The sequence below is a fragment of the Crocodylus porosus genome, unplaced genomic scaffold (assembly GCF_001723895.1).
Source record: "Crocodylus porosus isolate Cpor-Errol unplaced genomic scaffold, CroPor_comp1, whole genome shotgun sequence".
Taxonomy (NCBI): Eukaryota; Metazoa; Chordata; order Crocodylia; family Crocodylidae; genus Crocodylus; species Crocodylus porosus.
In genome coordinates this window covers 3,557,435-3,580,488 of record NW_017728943.1, presented here as the reverse complement: position 1 = coordinate 3,580,488, position 23,054 = coordinate 3,557,435, and the positions used below count along the sequence as shown (strand labels likewise).

Genomic DNA, 23,054 nt, shown 5'->3' with positions numbered 1-23,054 from the left:
AACAGCGAAGGGGAGAAGAGGAGCAAAGGGGTAGACTTGGAGTGAAGGGACTGTGAAGGGAGAAGTGGGAGGGTTGGAGCACATGACTGCTCAGCCCAAAGCTGAGGAGGTCCTGTCTAACTGTAGGCTGTTTTTCCTGAATGGCCAGAGTCTCTTGGCTGTTTCTTCATCTGCTGCTACCAACTACAGCCTTGGGCTGGCTCCTCTGGGACGTTGTCCTCTATGGCTGCATAGTGGGGGTGGGAAGGAAATATCCCATATGGTTGTTATGCCCCAGAAGGGGAGATGTTACCCTGCTTACTCGGCTCTTTCTGGAGGGCAGTGACCATCCACAGTGCTGTCAGATTAGTGACCTGTGAGGGATCCCTGGTGTTTTCTAAGTTGTTAACTTTGTGCTCATTCTGCTGAACTTTGTGGGACCTGGATATGGCCTTTTGACATGAAGCACCATAGAACCACCTGCCACACAGGAGTGGGCAATTATTTTGGCTGGAGAGACACTTTAGGAATTTGGGTGAGCTGTTGATTAATTAATACTAACTGACCCAGACCTGTCAGCCCTACACCCAGTGGATGGGATGGCGCTGTGGGAGGGCAAGGAACAGCATCTAGGAATGGGACAGGTGGGCAGGGGCCAGGGATGGATCATGGGGCAGAGCCCCAGTCCACTCCCTGAGGGGCAGGAGTGTGCAGGGAGTGGATTGTGGCTCTGCCCTGGGCCCCAGCCCTGCTCTGTCACTGCCCTGTGATCCTGGCCCCTGCCCTGGCCCACCCATCCTACTTTTGGATGCCACTTCTCACCAACCGATGGCCCCATCCCATCTACCGAGCCGAGTGCATCCTATCTGGAGGGGTCTCAGCAGGTTTCCATGGAGACCTTTCCCACCCACTGTATCCGGTGCCCCTGGTGGTAGGTGTGGGGCAGATGGACCAGGGTGCCCAGGCAGTAGGGCCAAGTCTGGGAGTGGCAGAGACACTAGCAGTAGCAGCCAGAAGGAGCCACCACTGGGGCTACCAGGAAGCAGAGTCTGGTCACCATGCTGCCCCTACCCTGCCATGTATCTGATGATAGCAGGAACAGCTGCATGTCTCTTCCAGGGCTGTCCCTTGCATTTAGGCCAGATGGGACCATGGGACCCTCCGCAGGCTGGACAAAATCCCTTAGTGGGCCATAGTTTATCCACCCCTACTGTAGACATATATGGCCTGGTTCCCTATATCTATGCCGTGTGCCCTGTTTCTTACACAAATGGAAAATGGGCATGAACCACTACCACAGCTGGAAGGGGCCAGGTCCATGTTAATTGCTTTTCCCACCATAAATCCAGGCCAGCTAAAAGGAGCATCTAGTGCCCCCATTAGTGATAGAAAGGGGCATGTCAAACCCTGAGTCTTAGTTACAGATCCTGCACTCCTTGTCCAAGGGGAAGCCCTGACGAGCTCTGAGTTGCCATGGGGCAGCTGGGTGCTCTCTCCGGGAAGCCTGGATAAAAGCCTGCCTTTAGCAAAGCCCCTTTCCTGACATGATTAAACTCTGATGTTCTTGTAGAGAATGACATCAATTATCTGCTGAAAATGGCCCTGGAGAAGATTGCCTTCCTGCCCTTTGGGTACCTTATTGACCAGTGGCGCTGGAACGTCTTCAGTGGGCGTACCTCACCAAACCGCTACAACTATGACTGGTGGTACCTGAGGTAAATGGGACCATGCTGTGTGTGTGTATTTGTTGTGTGTGCATGCATGAGTGCACAAGTGTGTCCAAGCACTTTTGTGTCCAGAGGAATGTACAGTGCATGCTTATATGTGTGTTCATTTGCACATGTATATTGTTCAGGTATCTACCTATGTGCATGGGGTTTCTGAGTATGCATGCATATGTATGTGCATGATATGTATCCAGGTTGTAGCTGTATTGGTCTTAGAGACAAAAGGAATCAGAACTCATGGTAGAGGGGATATCTTTTATTACACCAACTAGATTTTTGCAACAACAAACAAAATCTTTAATTGCAAACTTTTGGGCACAAGCACCCTTCTCAGGCATAGGAGAAAAGATTATAAAGTTCTCCTAGGAAGAAATGAAAGTTCATATTTCATAGGAGAGTTAAAGGTGTGGTAAAATCTCCTGTCTGGAACTGTTCTTTTTATGCAGGTTAGGCTCAGAGAAAAGTTGGAATAGTCTGTTTACCTCAAGGTTGTTTGGTGTGTGTATGATAGGCATGCATGTATATTAGACATGCATGCATATACATGTGTGTTTGGTGAGTGTGCCATGTATGAGCACTCAGATGTGCACAAATATGTGAATAGGACAAGCTTTGTGCTGCTGATTATTTGAAAGGTGAGCAGTGAAAACAGGCTGTGATACCCCCTGAGCTGCCCATGTCTCTTCACTCTCTTCCCTGATGTGAGATGGAGTAAATAAAATCAACACCAGTAACATTTCCTCATAGAACATAGGAACGAACCTGTCTGGAGAAGACAAGGCACTGCCCCAGACCTCACACCGAGCCCTTTCAGGGTGCCATCACCTTTGGCCAACTTGTATGACTGCCCCAGCTCTCCTGATGCCTGGCTGGGACTGGAAGTGGAAAGACCTGTGACCAAATCTGTGTTGCGGGATTTGGGAATATCAGAAGACACACAAGACAGCTCATCCTTGGTCTGGGTTGGTGGGTGGATGGGCAGCTGATTGAACGAATGGATGTGTATGTGAATGGATAGATACATGGGTATGTATGTGATAGCCTGATATGTTGGTTGGTGGGTGGATAGACTGACAGGTTTAGGATGCCTCTATGTGCAGATAGAGAAGTGGGTAGATCTATGGGCAGATGGATAGACAGAAAGCTAGAGAGCACGTGGAAGGAGAGGTGGAACTATGTGCTATGACTTCCTACCTAGATATGCATAAGCTTGTCTCCATTGTGTTCCCCTTTCCTTCCCTGTCACCCTTCTATACTCAGCACTCATTAACCATTGATGTATCTGTTGCCTTCTTTCTGCCTCATGCAAATACTCATTATTCCCCCCTCACTCTCCTCCCTTTATTTACAGAACAAAATATCAGGGAATATGTCCTCCTATTGCAAGGAATGAAACCAACTTTGATCCTGGTGCAAAGTATCATATCCCTGCCAACACACCCTACATCAGGTAGGAGAGCTGCAAGTGGCAACATTGACATTACTGTCAGAACCAGGGCACAGCATGGGCAGGGTATGCAAGGGCAGGGGAAGGCCATGGGTTATTGCTGAGGTGCAGGACAGGGTTGTGTGAGGAGCCCAGGTCTGCAAGGGCAGGGACTAAAGGACAATACAGGACTGAGCCTGTGAAATGCATGCAGCACCTGCCTCTGGCCCAAGTGCCCTCATTTCACTCCTTTCATCAAAGCAAAACCCACTGTTCAAGCTCAAAGATCAGCGGTCTCATCAGGCTGCTGAGCCAACCCTATGAGGGCTCTTTGTTGCTCAGAGTGATTTAAAAGATGAGAAAATGCTGATGATAGGGAAGGGCATCACAACCCCCAGACGTACTTTGTCAGGGGCTGGCACCTTCTCCCAGAGGCAGACAGCTACAGTCACTCTTGGGGCCCATCTCTTAGTTTCCCATGCTGTGACACCTGCTTTCTTTGCAGATACTTTGTGAGCTTCATCCTGCAGTTCCAGTTCCACAAAGCCCTGTGCCAAGCTGCCAACCATACAGGCCCCCTGCACACCTGTGACATCTACCAGTCCAAAGAAGCTGGAACAAAACTCAGGTGAGAGGGATAGGGAGGGGGAAGGTGAATGTATGTGTACAGGCATCTGGGAGGCAAAGGTGAAGTACTCAGATCAGAGTCCCTGCTCCAGCAGTAAGAATAGAAACAATCCCACTGGCAGACTGCAACCTTTCTCAGAAGCATCATCTCAACTCCCCATAAATATCCCTGGTATAATGGTTCATTTGGGAAGTATATGGTGATCTTACCCATTCTGGGGCCAAAGGGCTGGGATACTCTTTATTCCTATGGAAGGACTGACTGGAGAAGACTTGCTTTTAATTCAAGTGCTGGAATTATTGTTTTTAAAACCAGAGGTCCCTGCTCCAGGTCCAAGCACAGGAAATGGGATGGGTGTTTATGAGAAAGGAGATGCTTCCAGACTCTTAGACAGGGGATTGTGTGGGTGTTCTGCAAATCAGAGAGTCTAGGGGTGATGTGTTCAAAGATGCTGAAGTGATTTGGGAGCCCAAGTGCCATTTTCAGCACTGATGTAGGCATGTAGGAACTGAGTTTCACAGGAAGGCAGTAGAACTTACTCTCCTGTGCGTACCTCAGTCACCCTTGAAATTAGTATGTGGGGACTTCTGACAACGTTGCTTCAGGCATCTCAGCATATGTCTAGGTTGCCTGAGGCGGTGGTCCTTGCAGGGTAAACTCTGTCCCACCTGGGATCTGAGTGAGGCAGCAGGGTAGAGGATTCAATGCTATTTGAACCATCTGTACTTGTCCCCTGGGTCCTCAGGGAAAGATGTGCCCAGAGCAGCAGCAGCGCTCCATGCCTGGCAAGCCAGCCTCCAGGAGCAAGGAGTCCTGAGGACAGTGTGGAGGTGACAGGCCAGTTGTGTTTGTGTGTGTTTTGAACTGATAGGCATAGGCTGCTGCCCAGAATTGGCACTGCAGTCTGTCTGTCCTGCTGCTGTGACACACACACAGGATCCCAATGAAAGCAGGAGGCCAATGCTGAAATAGCCACTGGGTGATTATGCTTCATGGATGGGATTTTCCAAGCCACCATAGGTTGCTGTCCTGTCTTCCCCAGCATGTGAAGAACTAATGCCACAGCCTGAAGTCAGGCCAGGCCCTTCATTTAGTGCACAGACATATTCATCAACTATATGATCAGAAAGTATCACAAGCAATGTTCTTTCCATGCTTAGGCTGCAGGGTTCAGAGCCTAATCCCCAGGTGTCTTCTCCAGTATCACCCTTGGGAGGGGTCATCTTCAGCTGTGCTCTTCCAGCCTTTGCTGAAAACCACTAGACCCTTTCCCAGCTGCTTTCTGTCTCCTCTACTCCTTGTAGATGTCAGTTCTTAAAGGGGTCTTGTCCTTAGACAATGCTACCTGTCCAAGGACTCCCTGACCCCGAATCATAGAGAAGTAGAACTGGAAAGGAGCCCCAGAAGTCATCAAGTTTAACCACCTGCCTAAGGCAGGAACATCCCTATCCAAGTTATCTTATTCAAATCCATTGTCTAACCTATTAGCAAAATTATAATCAACCCTGACACAGCTACAAGACATAACAACCTAATCTGTCACAGGTAAAGCAAGGGAAACATGCAGCCAATATCCTGCTGCTGCACAGGTTATTAAAATATGCTCAAGAGATCCGAGGAGGAGGGTCATTCCCATCTCCCACCTCCCCACCCCCGCTCCAGAGGAAAGCAAAAATCCCCACAGCCCATACCAATCTTATTATGGGGTAAAAATCCTTCCTGACCCCAAATATGGGTATCAGTCTGACCCTGAGCAGTGGGGCAAGATGCTTCAGCCAGGAACCTCTGGGTTTAAGTCCTAGCATGAGCACTGGCAGACCCCAGTCCAAATCCCCAGCCGTGGCTGCAGCCAACACCCAATGCATCTGAGGAAGACTTCAAAAAGACCCCTGACACATGTAGCAGTGGGAAGGGGAAAATTGCTCCTGGCCCCATGTGGCAAACAGCAAAGCCCAGAATCATGGAAAATACCCATAGTAGTAGGCATAGCTAGTCCTAGATCACCCTTGGCCGCATCTACACGAGAGACTGACTGCATGTTGGCATTCAGAGGCATCACCTTTCCTTGAATGACTTGTTTTCCAAGCAAATAAGCGGAGTCCTTTGTAACAGCCACCTGGCCACTCCTTTTAATATCAATCAGATAACAAAATCCTTAGGGAACTTTGCAAATCTAAGCCGATTTGCTAATCCAGGGACATTGTTCATAGTGCTGCACATGATATCAAATGGAAATGGGGCCTGTCCCAAAGCAGTTACAAAGTGAGAGCTGAACGCAGAAAGGAAATGCAGAGTGGACGGTGTCATCTTCCTAGCAGCATAGGACCATTGGTATCCAGAGGGATCACTGTCTTATAATTGAAGCAGTGATCAATTTAACCATTAGCCAATGCTTGAGTGGAGGGAGTCCTTGAACTCTTACGTAGTGCCATCCATTGTCATGCCTAGTATGGACAGTGGCCATGAGAATTGAGTGCTTGTCCTTTGCTCTGCAAAGCTCCAAGGTCTGTGGTTCTTGGCCCTGCCCCTCTCAGTGTCTCACAGTGGCATTTCTTATTCTGGTTCTCTGCAGTGAGATGCTGAAAGTTGGTTCTTCCAAGCCATGGCAAGAAATCCTGTTCAGTATGACTGGCACCAATAGGATGGATGCTGGGGCACTGTTGGAGTACTTCAAACCTGTGACAGAATGGCTGAAGCAGCAGAACAACAAGACCCAGGAAACCCTGGGCTGGCCAGACTTTGAGTGGCGCCCACCTGTTCCTGAGGGCTACCCTGAGGGCATTGGTAAAGCTCCCCCGCTGTCTCTTTGCCCCAGAGCTGGGTCTGGGGTGGCTGAAAGGGGTGCAGAGACAGATGGAGTGCGACATTGTTAATCCATGTGCACATGCAATATCTGCTGGTGCATGGTGTGCTGGATTAGGGAGAAAGAATGCAACATAGACTGGTCATCAGCTCAGGTCTAGAGATCACTGTGCAATCATGTTTCACAAGGTACTTCACCTCAGTATTAATCACATGCCATGGGCCAAACACAGCTGAAGGGACCTATGGTCTATTCTGTTACAGTAATCCCTGTCCTCCTGACGTAACAGATCATCTTCCCTGTGCTGTCTCTTGATTGGCTGATTGGGAGGGTCTAGAATGTAGTACTTGTCCTGTTGACCCCTTGCCCTGTCCAAATGAATAAGGACAGATGCTCCACCAGCTCCCACCTGCCTGCTGGCTTCTCCTATCACTTCTCTCTCAGGGACCACCAGGACAGGAATCCAGATACTTCCCAGGTCTCCATCACATTCCCAGGCTGTGCCTCCAGTGCTGGGAAGGGCTCAGTCATGGAGTTTCTGAAGAGGGGTTGCTCTCTAGAGGGGAAAGTTTTCTTGCCTGTCTCACCATTGTGTTTTCACCCCCATCTCTTCCTAGATAAAATAGCGGATGAAGCACAAGCTAAAATATTCTTGGCAGAGTACAACCGAACAGCTGAAGTGGTGTGGAATGCCTACACCGAAGCATCTTGGACATACAACACCGACATCACTGAGCACAATAAGCAGATCATGGTATGAAAACAAGCTATAGGCAATAGTCTGACAGTGAAAGCAAAGGCAGGCAGACAACACAGAAAACTAGAGCAGCCTCTGCTTCTGCCAGGGAGCTTCATCCACATGTCAGGAGATACCCTCCTCTAGTATCCTTGCCCATGGCCGAGAGACATTCCTAGCTGCTCCTTGTTTACAGATTAGACTTGGTCCCTGGCCAGTCATGGGGAAGAAATGCCTTAGATGCCCATTGCATGCTGCAGCATCCTTAACAGTGACCTGTGTCTGATGGAGCCCCATGGGGCACTTCCTCTGCTATCCCCTCTTGGTCTTGCAGCTGGAAAAGAATCTGTTGATGTCCAATCACACCCTGCAGTATGGCATGAAGGCCCGGCAATTCGACTACTCTGACTTTCAGGACCAGAGCGTGAAGCGCATCCTTAAGAAGCTGAGCGACATTGAGAGGGCTGCATTGCCCAAGGATGAGCTGGAGGAGGTGAGCAGGATTGGCAAGAGAGTGCTCTGAAAGTGCAGCCAAACATGTCCACCCAAAGGCCCTTTCAGGAGCCTATCATCTACTCCTGACTTGTGTAACATGGGGCAGATTGTAGCTGCCAACCTGGTTCATGGGGAGCCCCTGGAGAGAGTGCACTAACTGCTTTCCAAACAGAGGTGAACACCATTTCTGCCTCTAAGGAAGCACTTTTCCAAAGACTATAAATCCCAACATCCAGGCACACTGGGGCCTGGATTCTCCCATAGCACCCTCCTATGAAGAGTGAGGGGTCCTCTAGGCTGCTTTGCAAAGTTCTCCACGTTGCATTTGGCCTGAGGGCTGTGCCTGGGCCCTGCATTGATGAGAGAGTTGAAGAAGGAATTGAAGAAAGATGTAGAGACAGGTTGATCCCAGGTTGCTGTTGAGATCACAGGGTTCCAGTTGAGATCAAATAATGGGCCCCAGCTTGTATTTTGTGTGATCTGAGATCATGTGTTTTTCACCATCCAGATAGTGATTGCACAAAGTGTCCTTCCCTCTGTCTCAATCTCTTTCTATGAATGATATGGCAATACAAATATAATGCAGCCATAATCATTTCTACCCATCAGCCTGGAGTCTTGGAAAGATTGGGGCTTGTGGGCTCTGGAAGGCTCAGGAAAAAAGCACCTGCCCCTATTAAAATGCAAATTATTTTCACTCGCTGTAAAGAAAATTTAAAAAGTAACAGTGAGCAAGTCAATGCTCAGTATAGAAATATTTCTCTCAGCTCCCAAGCATGTCAATCTGAAAATCTCATCGTAAAGAGATCCAGGATCTTCTGTTCTGATACAGTCAACAAATGGTTAATAAAACAGTGAGAGTAGTGTAATGAATACAGAGGAGTGGGGCAGGGGGAGCGCATCTACCACCATTTCTGTGCGGAGGTGGCACTGCCAGCTGTATTTCATTGGATCTATTCTGTTGGCACCTCATGAAGATTTCTCCTTAACCCCCATATGGCTGAGTCGGTGCTGTAGGTGCACTTGCTCTGAGGTATGTGAGGGTTACTGGCACTCTGCAAGGTAGGAAATGAGGCCCATAACTCTGTGACTCATTTATTGAGTCTGGATAAGCTTCTTCTGTCTGTGCCTCAGCCACATCCGCATTCACTTCAAGACACACACAGGTCTGCATTTTGGGTAGTGGTGAGACTGAACTCATTCATGTCCCTACAGTGTCTGGAGTTCTTGCATGGCAGGCACTAGAGCAGGGTAGCTGGCGTTAGTCAGTGGGCAGTGACATATTCCCATCTCCTACCATGCAAGCAGGAATCCTTGTCTAATGTGATCCAATTTCTTTCTCAGTACAACCAACTTCTCTCGGACATGGAGACCACATACAGCATAGCCAAGGTCTGCAAGGATAACGACAAGTGCTATCCACTGGATCCTGGTAAGTTGTAGAAAAGTCTCCGGAGGACTTTTCTCTGAGTTCTTTGGAGATGCCCTAGAAAAGAAGGAACCTCCACCTATAGGGCAGCAAACTGGGAGGGAAGGTCATGAATGTTTTTAGAGGCCCATGTAATTCTGATGTTAAACTCTGATGTTTAGCTCCAAAGCCTAAAACCCAGAGGAGCCTAGGACCAAGTCAGGCCTGGCACCATTTGCCACTGCCTACTTTGTTGCCATGTAAGAACTGGCATGTCCCCTGCTGGATGAGGTTGTATTCCTGAGCATGTGAAACATAGGTGACCATAGAAAATAGAGGAAACTATGACCAGTGATGGTTCTCCCAGGAGGATTTTAGGAGTAGGAGACCTGGTGAAGAAAAGCAGAGGGAGAACTTTGTTGGGGAACAGTCATCTCACCAAGTGTGTTATGGGCATGTGGAGAGGGTTACGATGGAAGGATTCTCAGAAAGGAGCCTGGGAAGGGGATGAGCCTTGGGAGCTGTGCTCTTGTGCTAAGCCAGGGTAGACGGGGGAGGGAGATCTTCAGGCCTCTCCAGGGTCTGTCCAACAGTGGGAAGGTACACAGCAGGGAGACTGTGAGTTTCATTTTTCTTTCTCCCTTTGTAGACCTTACCAACATCCTCGCCACCTCAAGGGATTATGATGAGCTCCTCTTCGCCTGGAAGGGCTGGCGGGATGCCTCTGGGAATCAAATCAGAACCAAATACAAGAGATATGTGGAGCTAAGCAACAAGGCAGCCAGACTCAATGGTCAGCTTCCCATTGTGGTGCCTGCTTCTCCAGTGGAAGATGGCCCTCACAAGCCTAGCTGCTCTCAGCCATTCTGCTTCCCTACTCTCCTACAGCCACAGGCCACCAGCTCCCTGCACTCTCTCATGAGTCCCTTACTCAGACAAAACTTTCTGAAGTCTGACAGATCTATGGGTACTCAGCACTGCTCAGGATTTGGGCCTCAAACAAGACCTAGAAGTTTGATCCTGCTCTAATAGAGATTAATGGCAAATGGATCACAGGGGCTTATTGAAAACAGGGTGCTGAGTGCCATGCAAGCCCCATTGACTTCACTGGGTCCGCAGTGCTTCCTGGAAGGGTTCAGCACCTCCCAGAGTCAGGGGTTGAGTCAGGACTTCAGGGTTTGTTGTGTTATCTTGTGAAAGATCCTTGGCAGCTGCTGTTCTTTCTGCACCTCTGGTAGCCAAGTGATGTGAAGGGACCTCCACACAGTGACGCCCTAACAATTTTTTACTAGCAATGTCCCCATCACTGAAAAATAAGGCACAATAGAGGATGAGGAAAGCAGGCACCTTACCCTGGAGGCCAAGTAATTTCAGTCTCTGGAGAAGTGTGGCAATCCCCTGAAACATGGCTGCTTTTGCAAAGCTCAGGAAGAGGGTCCTGGGTCTTCCTCAGCCTGAGGAGAGTTCCCTAGCCATCAGGCTCTAGTCAGGCTGGGATATACACCAACAGTTGGTCCTCAGAGCATATGAGTCTGTTATAGGGGAGGATTCTTGAGGTTGCTCCCTTGGCTCAAGGGACATCAGGTTGTGTTTGTAGTTCTGGAATTGACATGTTCAGTCCCTGGTGACAACTCCCAACAGTGGTTTTCAAGTAGGATGGCCATCATAGAGGACATTCTGGTTTTCTGCTATTCTGTCCTCTATTGGTACAAAACCCAATGCCTTTATGACATAAAGGCATCTGGTTTCATATCAATAGAGCCACCCTATTCTCAAGCAGGGTTATGTGAAAGCTTTTCAAGGGTGTCACAGAGCCAGCAGTGCTGCTGTGGCCAATTTGAGCTGCACAGTATGCCTTTGTTTCCAGGAGGGGCATGCTGGGTGGACTAGGAAGCAGCTGCAGCAGGACCCCCTCTCTTGCAGCCTTTCCTGGTCCACCCCACATGCCCCCTCCTGGTAAGAGAGGTGTTGGTGACTGGAGCACGAGTCCTAGGCACCAGACATGGTAAGGATGCTGGAATGGAGGTAGACAGTACCTAAGTTGGCAGCAGGGGTCAGTGCGTGGCATGGGCTCACCCAGAGACCCAGATGAATCTGCCTGGCCAGAGTCAGGGATCCCCTTGCTGCCTGGCCCCTCCTGCACTTCCCTCCCCTCTACCCCCCATATTACTGTGAGGCAACAGCTACTTTGTTAACCCTTTCACAGCACAGCCAAATGAAGGCTTTTTCAACCACAACCTATATGCAGATGAGACCTGCCTATATGGCACCTGTAAAAAGGTTAATGGAGGAGAGGGTGAGTGAGGCTGACATGGGGACTTCACGTCAGGTTCCCACTATAAGCCTGTAGCCCATGGATGAGCCCAGGCTGTGGCAGGGTAAGACTGTACCTGGACCTTCCACCCCTCCTTCCCCTACTCAGCACAACTCCGTCCCTGCCCCACATCTGTGCCCAGGATGCAGAAATAGCTAGTTATGCCCCTGGAACCCAACTGGTGTTGGGTGCCCCTGGTTCCCAACTGGGTGTTGTTAAATTCAGAAGAGCTATGGAGGGGTGTCTCAGGTCTGAAAAAGATGAGAACCACTTATTCAGTCCTGGCTATTCTCAGCGGCTGATAGTAATGCTGCTGGTGTGCTTGGTGGGCTGAGACTATGAGCTTTGACAAAGGTAAGTCAGGGTGGCAGTGTGGGATGTGAACATTAGGGCTTTGCCTGGTTACAGTGGGAAAAGCAGACAAATTAGGAAGAAGAGTTTGGGACCAGCCACAATGGTCCAAGAGCAGGGCATGATCAGGAACCTCTCATCCCGCAAATGAGGTATCAGAGATGTGCCCCCCACACTGATCAGGGAGTTCCAATGGCTTCTGTTCTCATCCTGCCTTCGGACAGGTCATGCAGACAATGGTGCCTTCTGGAGATCCCTCTATGAAACACCCACCTTTGAAGAGGACCTAGAGAAGCTCTACCTGCAACTGCAGCCCCTGTACCTCAACCTGCATGCCTATGTGCGCCGAGCCCTCTACAACAAATATGGGAAGGAGTACATCAACCTGAAGGGCCCCATCCCAGCCCACCTGCTAGGTAAGGCCCTGCTGAGCATGGATGGGCTTTCTCTCTGTTGGGAAATGGCATTCCCTAGAGGGCACAGATGTCTTAAAGGCATCTATTGCCTGAACCTCAGACCACTGGTTATAGGACAGAGCATTCCCCAAAGCTCAGTGCCACCGTTGGGCTCAGCTTGTACAAAGCACCAAGGTCAATGGGAGACTGCCAGGTGCTGAGCACTTCAGGAAATGCAGTCCCAGTATCCTGACTTTGTGTGAACATTGTAGCCTAAGCCATGTACCCACAACCACAAAGGGAGTCAGTGGCAGGTCCCAAAGATGGACCTTGGGGTCCTGATTTGTGGTCACCTGCTTTAAGTGATAGGATGTTGGATTCTTGAAGCCAAACCAAAGCCTGGTGGAAGCCAGCACAGCTCTATTATTGCTGATCCCAGGTCCTTTGCTGTTGGGGCTGAGTGCTCAAAAAACAATGGCCAGAACCTCCCAGCACCCTAGTGAGAGAGTATTGCCATGCTCCCCCCTTGCAGAGATGGAGAACAGAGGAACAATAAGATTGAGTGACCTGCCCAGAGTCACACACAGTCTGTGGCAGATCAGAAAGCTTAATCCAGGTCCCCTTGGCAAGTGCCCTAATCCCAGTGCTCTGACCGATTAGACCCTCCATCCTCTCACTGGTGCTAGTGCAGTTAGGTTGGTTTATGCCAAATCTTCACTGATCTGTGTTGTACAGCAGTGGAGCTTTGCAGTCACGTTATGTTGGGAACGGGGCCATGTTTGGGGCTTGTGGAGGGACTCAGACTGGGAGGTAGGAAGGTCACTAGGGAGGGGCAGAAATCGTGCTGTCTTGGTGGAGGGCAAAGCTTTGACAGAAGCCCTTAGGCTTCTTCACAAATAGCCAAGGAAGGTGATGTCCTGGCTTATTAAAGGATTTGGAATAACCATTTGCTTTTGTCCTTTTCTCTTTTTCTCCTCTTTTCCATGATTCTCTGCCCCTCCTGGGTTCTCTAGGAAACATGTGGGCCCAGTCATGGTCTGCCATTTTTGATCTGGTGACACCTTTCCCTGGTGCCACCAAAGTGGATGCCACCCCAGCCATGAAAAGCCAGGTTAGTGAGCTTGCACTGTTTAATGCATTTTCCTTTCTATAGGATGCCCACCACCCTTCTTCTTTAAACCAGCCCAGGACTCAGTGTGCTCTCTGCTCACTAGGCCCCACGCTTCTCACACTGACCCAAAAACAAACCAGAAATCAGTGGGACAGCCTTTTAAGCTATAGAGACAGGATCTTGCAGAGAAGTCGAGTTCTTCTACTAATTCATTCTAATAATCAGGCCATGTGGATCCTTCTAGGTCCAGCCTAGAGGTAGAACAGACTTTAATGGTCAGTGTTAGGCACAAGCTAGGAGCCCCTCGTGGTTCGTGTCACTTGCAGCTTCCTAGGCAGCTTCACAGATTGCAGTCTCAGGGAAGTCCCTGAGCCCACAATAGCTATCTTGCATTTTCTGCTCACCACCCACAGTCAGAATATACTCTTCCCTCACACCTTCCCCCCCAGGATAAGTCTGTGCACTGACATCCTCTTCCCCATCACCTCTGGTCACTATAAGAGCTCAGCCCCAGCTCTGCACCAAGCCTTTTCCAAAATGTATTCCCTTTGCTTACTCACTTCTGCCCTCCCCTTCACTCACTGTTCTGAGGGCGAGATCCTGCTCCCATACAATAGGAACTTTGCCCCAAGAGGATCAGGATCACAGCCTAAGCTCCAGAGTCAAGAAGTGGAGCTGTGATACCAGCTCCGGCTTCCTGCCATTCATGGGATTGCCAAAGCCCTTGTGTTTTCTCCCACTCTCATGCATGGTCTTCACTGTCTGTGCAGAACTGGACCCCCAAGAGGATGTTTCAGGAGTCAGACAATTTCTTCACCTCTCTGGGCTTGATCCCCATGCCCCAGGAATTCTGGAACAAGTCTATGATTGCGAAGCCATCGGATGGGCGGGAAGTGGTGTGCCATGCCTCAGCCTGGGACTTCTACAACCGCAAGGACTTCAGGTGCCTCTGGGGAGCCAGGGAAAGGGCTGGGAGGTACCATGCCCTTCAGGAGAGTGGGAATTGAGCAAAGCAGAGGAATCTAGCTAGAGCCTTGGCCAAAAGGCCTGATGCTGTTGCAACTCCCATTCCCTGGAGGCTGGCACCAGTGCCCACAATACTGCACTCAATTTGGCATTGTTGCTAGTACCCAGGTGGCTGTCATACTGGTTTGTGACTAGCTAGGTCCCATCAAGCATCAGTGGAACTCCTGGGCGTGCCCAGAAGACTCCCAGCAGCTCCTTGACCTGCAGGCTCTTTGCCTACTGCTGTCTGGCACATACCTGAAGCTTTGCCTGTTTGCCAAATCCAGCATCAGGGCCGGGTTTGCCCTCCCTGCCCAGAGATGGAGCAGGGTAAGGAGCAGTGTCATAGCCTTGGTCCAGGGCAGCAGGCAGGTGCAGCTCATCACTGCCTGCAAAAGGATCTGAGCAGAGCACCAGAAGAGCCAGAGAGAAACTGTGCACTGCAGCACAGGGCTGTCAGCCCAGCATGTCTGCAGGACCATAGAGGAACTTTGCTTCAGCCCCTGGGACAGGGATACTGATGTGGGGAATGACTCATTGTGTGAGTACATGTGAGTGAGAAAGAGTCTAGGTATAGCACCCCTTCTCCACCCCCATATCTTCTATCTCTCTCTGTCTGTCCTCACCCTTGTCTCATGCTAGCTGTTGACCTCTGTGTTCTAGGATTAAGCAGTGTACGGTGGTGAACATGGATGACCTGATCACTGTGCACCATGAGATGGGCCACGTCCAGTACTTCCTGCAGTACAAGGACCAGCCCATATCTTTCCGTGATGGAGCCAACCCTGGCTTCCATGAGGCCATTGGGGATGTCATGGCCCTGTCAGTCTCCACCCCTAAGCACCTGCACAGCATCAACCTTCTTCCTCAGGTTGAGGATAATATGGGTGAGTTCAGCCAAGCCCATGACCACTCCATAGGTCTCCCTTGGACTCAGCAAGCTAAGGCAGTCATGGGAGTCAGGGCAATGCTGGAAGTCATGGGAGACAAACTGTCTACTTGGAATGGGCTGCCTCACATCCTCCACATACCCTTGCCAGACAATGAAGCAGCTCAGTAACATGGAGGTATCTGGTCATCTCCCCTCCAGGATGGGGCGAGTGGGATGTTCAGGCAGGAAGATTACAACCAGGAGGTACAGGCATACCTGTACTCTTGGCTGCTTCCTCGCTCTGAACCTTTGATATTCATCAGAGACTGAAGGAGTGTATGGACTGCCCTGGTTCTGAGAACAAAGCTGGGGGGAGGTGTCAGGGACACAGTGTGTTACACTGTGTTGCAGCAGTGCTGGGTCACTGATGGCAATGTCTTGCAGGACCCCTCCTAAGTTCTCCACAGATCTATGCAGTGGCATTGCTACCAGGCCGTTGACTGGGATGAGTACTGCCTTAACAACTTCCCATCCTCTCTCCCACTCCACAGAGAGTGACATCAATTACCTGATGAGCATGGCCTTGGACAAGATTGCCTTTGTGCCTTTTGGCTACCTTATGGACCAGTGGAGGTGGAAGGTGTTTGACGGGCGGATAAAGGAAGATGAATATAACCAACAGTGGTGGAACCTCAGGTCCTCCTTGGGCTTCATCAGCTGGAGGGGTTGCAGAAAACTGAACTCCTGGACAGCACATAGCTATTCTTGTCTGGGGGCAGGGACTTCACTCTAAGCCATGGCCATGCCCTGGCCTGGATAAACCCTCCCCATATATGTGAATGGTCCCTCCTTCCAGTGGGATATGATAGTGCATGACACTCCTTCCCATTTCTTGCTGCAGGCCCACAGCCCTGTACTCTACCTGATCAGCCTCCAGGAGACTGACTAAATCTCCACCTGCTGCCAGGCCACTTCATCCCACCCCTTACTGACACTGGTCTGTTCTAGCTGCTGCCCTCTCCAGTCCTCCTGCCCCAAATGCCCCCTATCCCAGTTACACTAAGCTTCTTGCTTCCTTTTTCTTTCTGAACAGAGGTTCCTAAGCCTCACTCTTCTCTTTGTCCTCTGCAGGTTGAAATACCAGGGCTTGTGCCCACCTGTGCCCAGGTCAGAAGCTGATTTTGATCCTGGTGCCAAGTTCCACATCCCTGCCAATGTGCCGTATGTCAGGTAAAGTATCGTGCAAGTCAGCACCCCGTCCTCCACACTGAGCCAAGTGAGAGTGTGTTAAGTCAATCTGTAGGTAGCCCAGAACCTGAGAGGGGTGGGGAACAGTGGCCAAGGAAAGGGGCTGACAGTGTGGGACAGGCCTAGGAAGTGTGTATGCACCTCCAGTTTGTGGACCAGACATGGGCTTATTGATCCTCACCTAATGGGGATGCACCAGGCCTCTGGGCTGAAGTTTCCCCACAGTCAAGTCATAAAAACTATGGGCACCAGAAATGTTCATGCTTAAATGTCACCCTAATGGATAACAATCCCCCTGAGCTGCAGGATCATGGGCAACCTATAAACTTCTGTGGGGAAGGGGGACACTACAGAGCAATTATAGCAAGTCATATGCTGGCACAAACTGTTTGCAAAGAGAGCACCGTGTGGAGATGATGGGCCTTAGGTGTGTCCAGTAATAAATATTGGATCCCTTGCATCACTTAAGTCATGGTCCTGAGCAGGGCCAACAGGACAACCAACCTTGGTGCTGACACCTGGGGAATTTGCAGAGCAGAAAGTGTGAACCGCTAGGATGCCTCCTCCACACCAAGGGGGTGGGAAAACTCATAGCCCCTGAAGATCAGGCTCAGAAATGGACATGCAGCACTCAGAACTTACCCTATGCAGGTCTGGCTGTAGGGGGGCTCCTCTCTGCTCGCAGATACTTCTTGGATGAGTGACTCATGGAAAGTCTGGTGCTGCAGTGTTGAGTGTTCAGGGCTGTATTAACAGCATTGCCAGCGCTCAGTTATTGATGATGTGCGCCCTGTAAGGCTGCAGGTCACAATGTGACACTTTGGGCCAGGCCTAGCTATGTTCCTTACATTGCTGGGCATTCAGCTCCTTCTGTGGCTTCTGCTGGACTGCAGCTCTGCATGTGTCTGCGCACATCCATGTAGCCACACTCTCTGGCCCAGCTGAAGACTTATGTGGATGTGGACGTCTGCTCCCCTGGCAACTCAGAGCAAATTGCACATCTGTGAACAGGCTATTGCTCCACCTGACCTGGAAACAGCAGAGGTGGCCTGTCTATGCAGCCCAGTCCCACTTACTTCCCTCTAATGCATTTGCAGGTACTTTGTCAGCTTTGTGATTCAGTTCCAGTTCCACCAAGCCCTCTGCAAAGCAGCTGGACACACTGGCCCCTTGTACAAGTGTGACATCTACAAGTCCAAGGAGGCAGGGACCCTCCTGGGGTGAGTATGCCAGCAGGGAGAAATGTGGGTCACTTCCAATGAGAGGCCACTTCCCAAGGGGTCTCCAGCCATTTTAGCTCCATAATCCAGCTTTCACAACTCTTTGCTAACCCCTGAGAGCTTTGCACTTGTATGATGGGATGGTAGGCAACTGAGGAGCCAGATGATTAGGTTCTGTTCCCAGATCCCCCAGTGACTGCCTGGGAAAGTGACTGTGGTCAGGATTTTCAGACCTGTTCAAGCACCTGACTCCAATGGATTTCAGCAGGAGCTGAAAGCCTGCACACCTTGGAGGGGTTGGGCTTTCTGCAGCCTAGCCCTGAGCAGGTGCAGTGTTAAATGTTGATCATGTGCTATGAGAGTCAAGTGCTGCTCCTGGCAGGCAATGAACTGCCCTGAGCTCCTGCCCACCCCTACCCCAGCTACTGACATGGGGAGCCTTAATGTGGCCACTGGAGCTTGAGTGGCTTTGGGCACCACTGCTTAGATTCTGTCCTTCACCTGGTCCTCCTTCCCTGCCACGTGGCGGAGTTGAGGTGGAGGAGAGAGGGTCTCACAAGTGCCTCGGGGAAGGGCAGGAGCTGCCTGCCCACCGTGAGTTAGTGCCAGTTGCTGTCACAGAGGAGGCAGCCCTGTCTGCACACGTGGGGCAGCTGGGTCGCAACACTGAAAGCTGCCACTAGATGGGAAGTTGGCTTCTGCAAGCACTCAGGCTCCTGTTTAACGAGGTACCCCAAATTCCCTTTTTGTTGGTATCTAGATCTGCCTGTGGGGGCTGAGGGATGAGAAGGACTAAGGGGGCTTTCCCTGAGTTATAGCTCCATGTTCACACCACCTGAAGCCTGTTAGCCAGCCTGCCTACCAGGGAATCAGCACCTACACCACACTTTCCAGGGAATCAGCTGGTGCCCCAGACCAAACCCCACATCTGCCCGCCTGCACCCAGCCTTCATCCCCCTGCAGTAGGCTTTTCCTGTGTGTCATCATGGTACCCTCTGGAGGAGGCCTTTGGCACAGCCCAGCACTGAACAGTAGGGGCCAGAGTAGACTCCAAGGGCCACTAGCAAGTGCGAGTACCTCTGGGCAGAGCCTGCTGCCGCGGGGCCTGATGAAGCTGCTTCTGCTTCCACAGGAATGCCCTGAAGCTGGGCTTTAGCAAACCCTGGCCAGAGGCCATGCAGCTTATCACCGGGCAGCCCAACATGTCTGCAGATGCCCTGATGATGTATTTCGAGCCGCTGATGACCTGGCTGGTGGATGTGAACAAGAAGAATGGGGACATTCTGGGCTGGTCTGATTATGACTGGACGCCATATGCAGGTACTCCCAGCCCCAGTGAGAGGACTGAGCACCTCTCTCCCATCGGACACAGGGAGCGGGGGTCACATCTGAGGGGCTCAGTCTTGTGGGCAAATCCACTGCCTCAAACTGAATGGGCTGCCACTGTTCTGTCTCCTTCCTTGGGGAGCAGAGAGTATGGGAGAAGCTGGTGCTGCCACTCCTTGTGTGCATTGCTTTCTCCTAAGCTGTCTTTACAACACCCACCCATAGCCAGAGCTGATGCCCTGAGAGCCATCAAGTCCAAAGGCGGGTGGGAATTAAGCCCTGGAGCCCCTAGAAGTGGCATCACCTCCTTAGATTAGGTCAGGGTATAGGGGTGGGGTTTCTGCAAGGGGCATCCTGGGCCAGTGCAGCTGACTCTTTTCTCCATCCAGTAACCCACTCCCACTTCCGTCTCAATCCTTCTCCAGGGTTTGAAGAGGGTGGGAAGGGGAATCCATGCATCCCCATCAGGACAGCAACAGGCCAGAGCAGAAGTGCCTGCACCTATGGACCTAGGTGGCCAGGAGCATGCTTGCATTACCAGCTCATAGCACTGCAGGCTGCCTCACTTGGCTCTGGAGGGGATAATGTATTGCAAAGGCTCCTCCTGTACAGGAAGACATGTTCCTGGCAAACCCCTTAGCTACATATTTCCCAATCCTTCAGAGGCTTGTTTTAAAACATTCATTGCTCAGGTGCCCAAGCTATGTGAGGGACCCAGCTGTCTGTCCTGTCTTGGGGCATGTATCTGCTGTATCGCTCCATTCCCCAGTCAAGCACCCCCTGTGTATGACTGCCAACTCCATTTGCCCAAGGCAGGTCTGACCACCGCACATGGATATACCTGCCAGTCAAATGACTTCAAAAGCCCATTTCCTTCTTCCTCCTCCCTTAGCTCGAACAGACTCGACAATCAATTTTCTGGGGATGTCTCTGGATCGCAATCAAGCCACTGCTGGCCAGTGGGTCCTGCTTGTTCTGGGACTGGTCCTGCTTCTGTCCACCATTGTCCTTGGAGTCAAATGCTACTCTGCAAGGCGGAGGGCTTACAAATCCAGCTCAGAAATGGAACTGAAATAAGTGATTCACCTTCCCATTTCACTGCTGTGTGTGCCAGGTGCATGTGTGTCTGTACACATGCATGAGTACTAACGTGTGTATGTGTGCAAAGGACATGTGTGTGCAGTGTGTACACATTAGCCTGCAGCCTCTATGTGTGTGCACACACACAAGGGCCTGGAGCGTGCATGCAAAGTTCATATGGGTACCTGTGTGAGCCTACTGTGTATGTGTATGGCCTATGCACTTACATGAGCCTTACATATATGAGTGTGTGTGTATGTATGTGTGTGTGTGTGCTTGAGAGAGAGAAAGAGAGAAAGAAAGAGTTCTGCATTATGCAAAGTGTGTGTGTGTGTGTGTGTGTGTGTGTGTGCGCACATGTGCCCACACATGATCCTGGTTCAGGTGGAACATGTTCACTTGCCTCATGGGCAGCTGAGGCAAGAGTGCCAACAGGTGCATAGGACTTTTTCTTCCAATCAGGTCAAAACTCTTTGACTATGCAAGAGCCAAGTGAAAGGTAATTATTTATTCATAAATGTCTGGAGTCCAGGAGGAAAATTTACTTGAGATGACAAGCGGGGTCATGGGGCTTCAGCTCAACCTCCAGCTGATTGGCCAGTCCTAATCAATGTTGCATCAGTGAATTCCCTAATAATCCTAAAGGTGTTTGGGCCGGGGAGGGGGCTCAGACAGGATCCCAGGTGCCACCTCTGCAGCCCTGATGGTGGGGACCCAGAGGCCCATGCTGGCAGTGGGGTGTGTTCAATGCAAAGGGAGCTGTTTGCTTCCTGACAGTTTTTCTCCTCCCAGCACAGCCACTGCTGACTGTTTGCTTGTATGGAAGAAAATAAAAAGTGTCATGTTTTCTCCCAGGGCCCTGTAGTTGTTATTGCTGGAGGGAAGCATGGGAGCAAGTTGGGGTGCGTAGTGGCCACAGAGGTGATTACAAAAAGTTGCACATAATGCAATAAAAACAAGTGTCCAGCTCACCACACCCCTGCGCCATACCCACAACTGTCATCTGGGACCTCCCATCTCAAGCCTTCCCTCTCATCCCTTCTATTCATGCCCCCACCCACAGAGTAGACTTCCCCGCTTCAACAATGCATTGAAGTCTGTGTCTAACTTTAACTCCCAAGTCAATGGATTGATTACTCGCATGCCTCAAGTAAAGCTGGCAGGTCCAAGGCAGCAGGCTAGCCAAAGTGCCACAAGCTGACCTTAATTACCTGACTCCACCTGTTTGCCAGGAGCCTGATTTACCCCCACCTGGCCCCAGTTACCTGATGGGTGTGTCTGCCTACTTTGAGCAGCCACCCTTTCAGTGCCTAGCAAGTTGCTCAACAGAACAGGTACTTTCTTATCTAGCCTGGGGCTGCTGACTTCCTGTTTCTGATTTCCTTGGTTGGTTCCTTGTGCCCTGGGTCCTGTTTCCTGACTTCATCTGGGTGCCTGCCTGCCTGTTCCTGGATCCAGACTGCACTCCAGTGCACCCAGGCTGCCTAGCCAGCTTCTTGACTCCCTCTGGTTCATGTTCCATGTCCTTCAAGCTCCTGGTTTGTGGCTTAGCTAGGTGATCACATCCATCCTGATCCCATACAGTTGTAATTGCTTTCTCCAGACCCCCTGGCTAGTGATGCAGGGCTGGATCCCTGCCCCTGTTTCTAACACCCACTCCTTTGCCTATGGTTTTACCCAGGGGGGCCAGTTATGTCCCAGTCCCTTACAGACTTTGGCCTCATGACTCACTTGCTGCGAATCCCCTGACTCGCAATTCTAGTCTAGACCTTTGCTTCCCTGACCTTGCCTATTCCTGATTCCCTGGACTGGGACCTCTTAGACTCAAGCCCTGGTTGCTTGCACCCATTCATGCCCCTGGCAAAAGCATATGCTCATGTGCTGTGCTGAACTGGGGTTGTGTTCTTTCTCACTTCCATCCCAAAATTTCCTTTTGGGTCTTCAGCGTGGGTTGGTTGTGCTGGCTCAGGCTACCTTGCCTGCCAGCCAGTGTGAAAGGGTGTGGTCTTGCAAACAGCTCCTTCCATGAACACGCTCTCCTTTCATTCTTCACGCTGAAATGCTGGAGTAGTTGGGCACAACCCCACTTGTGGCAGGAACTCTGTTCCACTGTCTGTAATTAAGGCCAAAAGAGTTATACTGAGCCCAGCCAGCCCAGCAGCCCATCCCCAGTGCCTGCAAGCAGTGGATGCTTTAGAGGAAATGTGCAAGAAGTAGGGAGGGTATAGAGTGGCCCCTCCCCTGTCAGACCCCTCCATCACCAGTACCTAAAAAATTCCATAAGTTAACACCACACACCCTCCACCCCCTAATTTGAAAAAAGCCTAGATGGCTTGGAGCAGGAAAACTTAGCCTGGAGTCATCCATGATAAGTCATTGTGAAGTGATATGGTGCTTCACAGAACATGGGAGAGATGTGGGGGCTGCCCCCTGCCAGCTGTACACTGCATTTGGGAGTGTCCCCCATGTCCCTATGCCAGGGATTACAATTGGCCAGCACTCTGTGTGCCCTCTGCACAGGTGTGAAGGAGTCTTTGCAGTCCCGTTCACTACACCCTCGTGATGCCATTTACATGAGTACAAGGCAGGTGTGGAGGGTGCTTGTCTCCATACACCCACCAGGAACTAATATCACCAATCCCATTAAGGGCAGGGCAAGAGCATGTGGGGCCTCTTGCTCCTTCCCTCTAAGGGCCCAGGCCAGTCCAGAAGGTGTGAAAGGGAGCTGGGCTCTCAAGGAGAAGGCATGTCCATCATGATCTCTGAGACACTGCAAGGCAGAAGTGCAGTGCTCCCTGCGCCACCATATTCAGCTGCAGCCGGGGACTGAGCCAGCTGAGCAGACTTTCTGTCCTGCAGGAATTTCCTTGGGTTCTGAATCAGAATGAAAAGACAATGTTTCCCAGGAAATGGGAAGTCCAAACATCTTCA

The 23,054-nt window shown here is 50.8% G+C and overlaps 1 protein-coding gene across 1 annotated transcript in view; it reads left to right on the top strand.

Moving 5' to 3' along the window:
• The window catches only part of ACE (angiotensin I converting enzyme), a 59,676-nt gene extending 38,697 nt beyond the window's left edge, over nt 1-20,979 (top strand). The window contains exons 9-25 of the mRNA XM_019548471.1: nt 1,550-1,694; nt 3,058-3,156; nt 3,638-3,760; nt 6,333-6,544; nt 7,181-7,317; nt 7,634-7,792; nt 9,139-9,226; nt 9,852-9,995; nt 12,092-12,283; nt 13,276-13,373; nt 14,144-14,316; nt 15,042-15,265; nt 15,801-15,945; nt 16,381-16,479; nt 17,595-17,717; nt 18,850-19,037; nt 19,936-20,979. Of these exons, the coding sequence (XP_019404016.1) occupies nt 1,550-1,694; nt 3,058-3,156; nt 3,638-3,760; nt 6,333-6,544; nt 7,181-7,317; nt 7,634-7,792; nt 9,139-9,226; nt 9,852-9,995; nt 12,092-12,283; nt 13,276-13,373; nt 14,144-14,316; nt 15,042-15,265; nt 15,801-15,945; nt 16,381-16,479; nt 17,595-17,717; nt 18,850-19,037; nt 19,936-20,120 (2,534 nt within the window). The 3' untranslated portion in view covers nt 20,121-20,979. The remainder of the gene's footprint in view (nt 1-1,549; nt 1,695-3,057; nt 3,157-3,637; nt 3,761-6,332; nt 6,545-7,180; nt 7,318-7,633; nt 7,793-9,138; nt 9,227-9,851; nt 9,996-12,091; nt 12,284-13,275; nt 13,374-14,143; nt 14,317-15,041; nt 15,266-15,800; nt 15,946-16,380; nt 16,480-17,594; nt 17,718-18,849; nt 19,038-19,935) is intronic.
• The last annotated feature ends 2,075 nt before the right edge of the window (nt 20,980-23,054 follow it).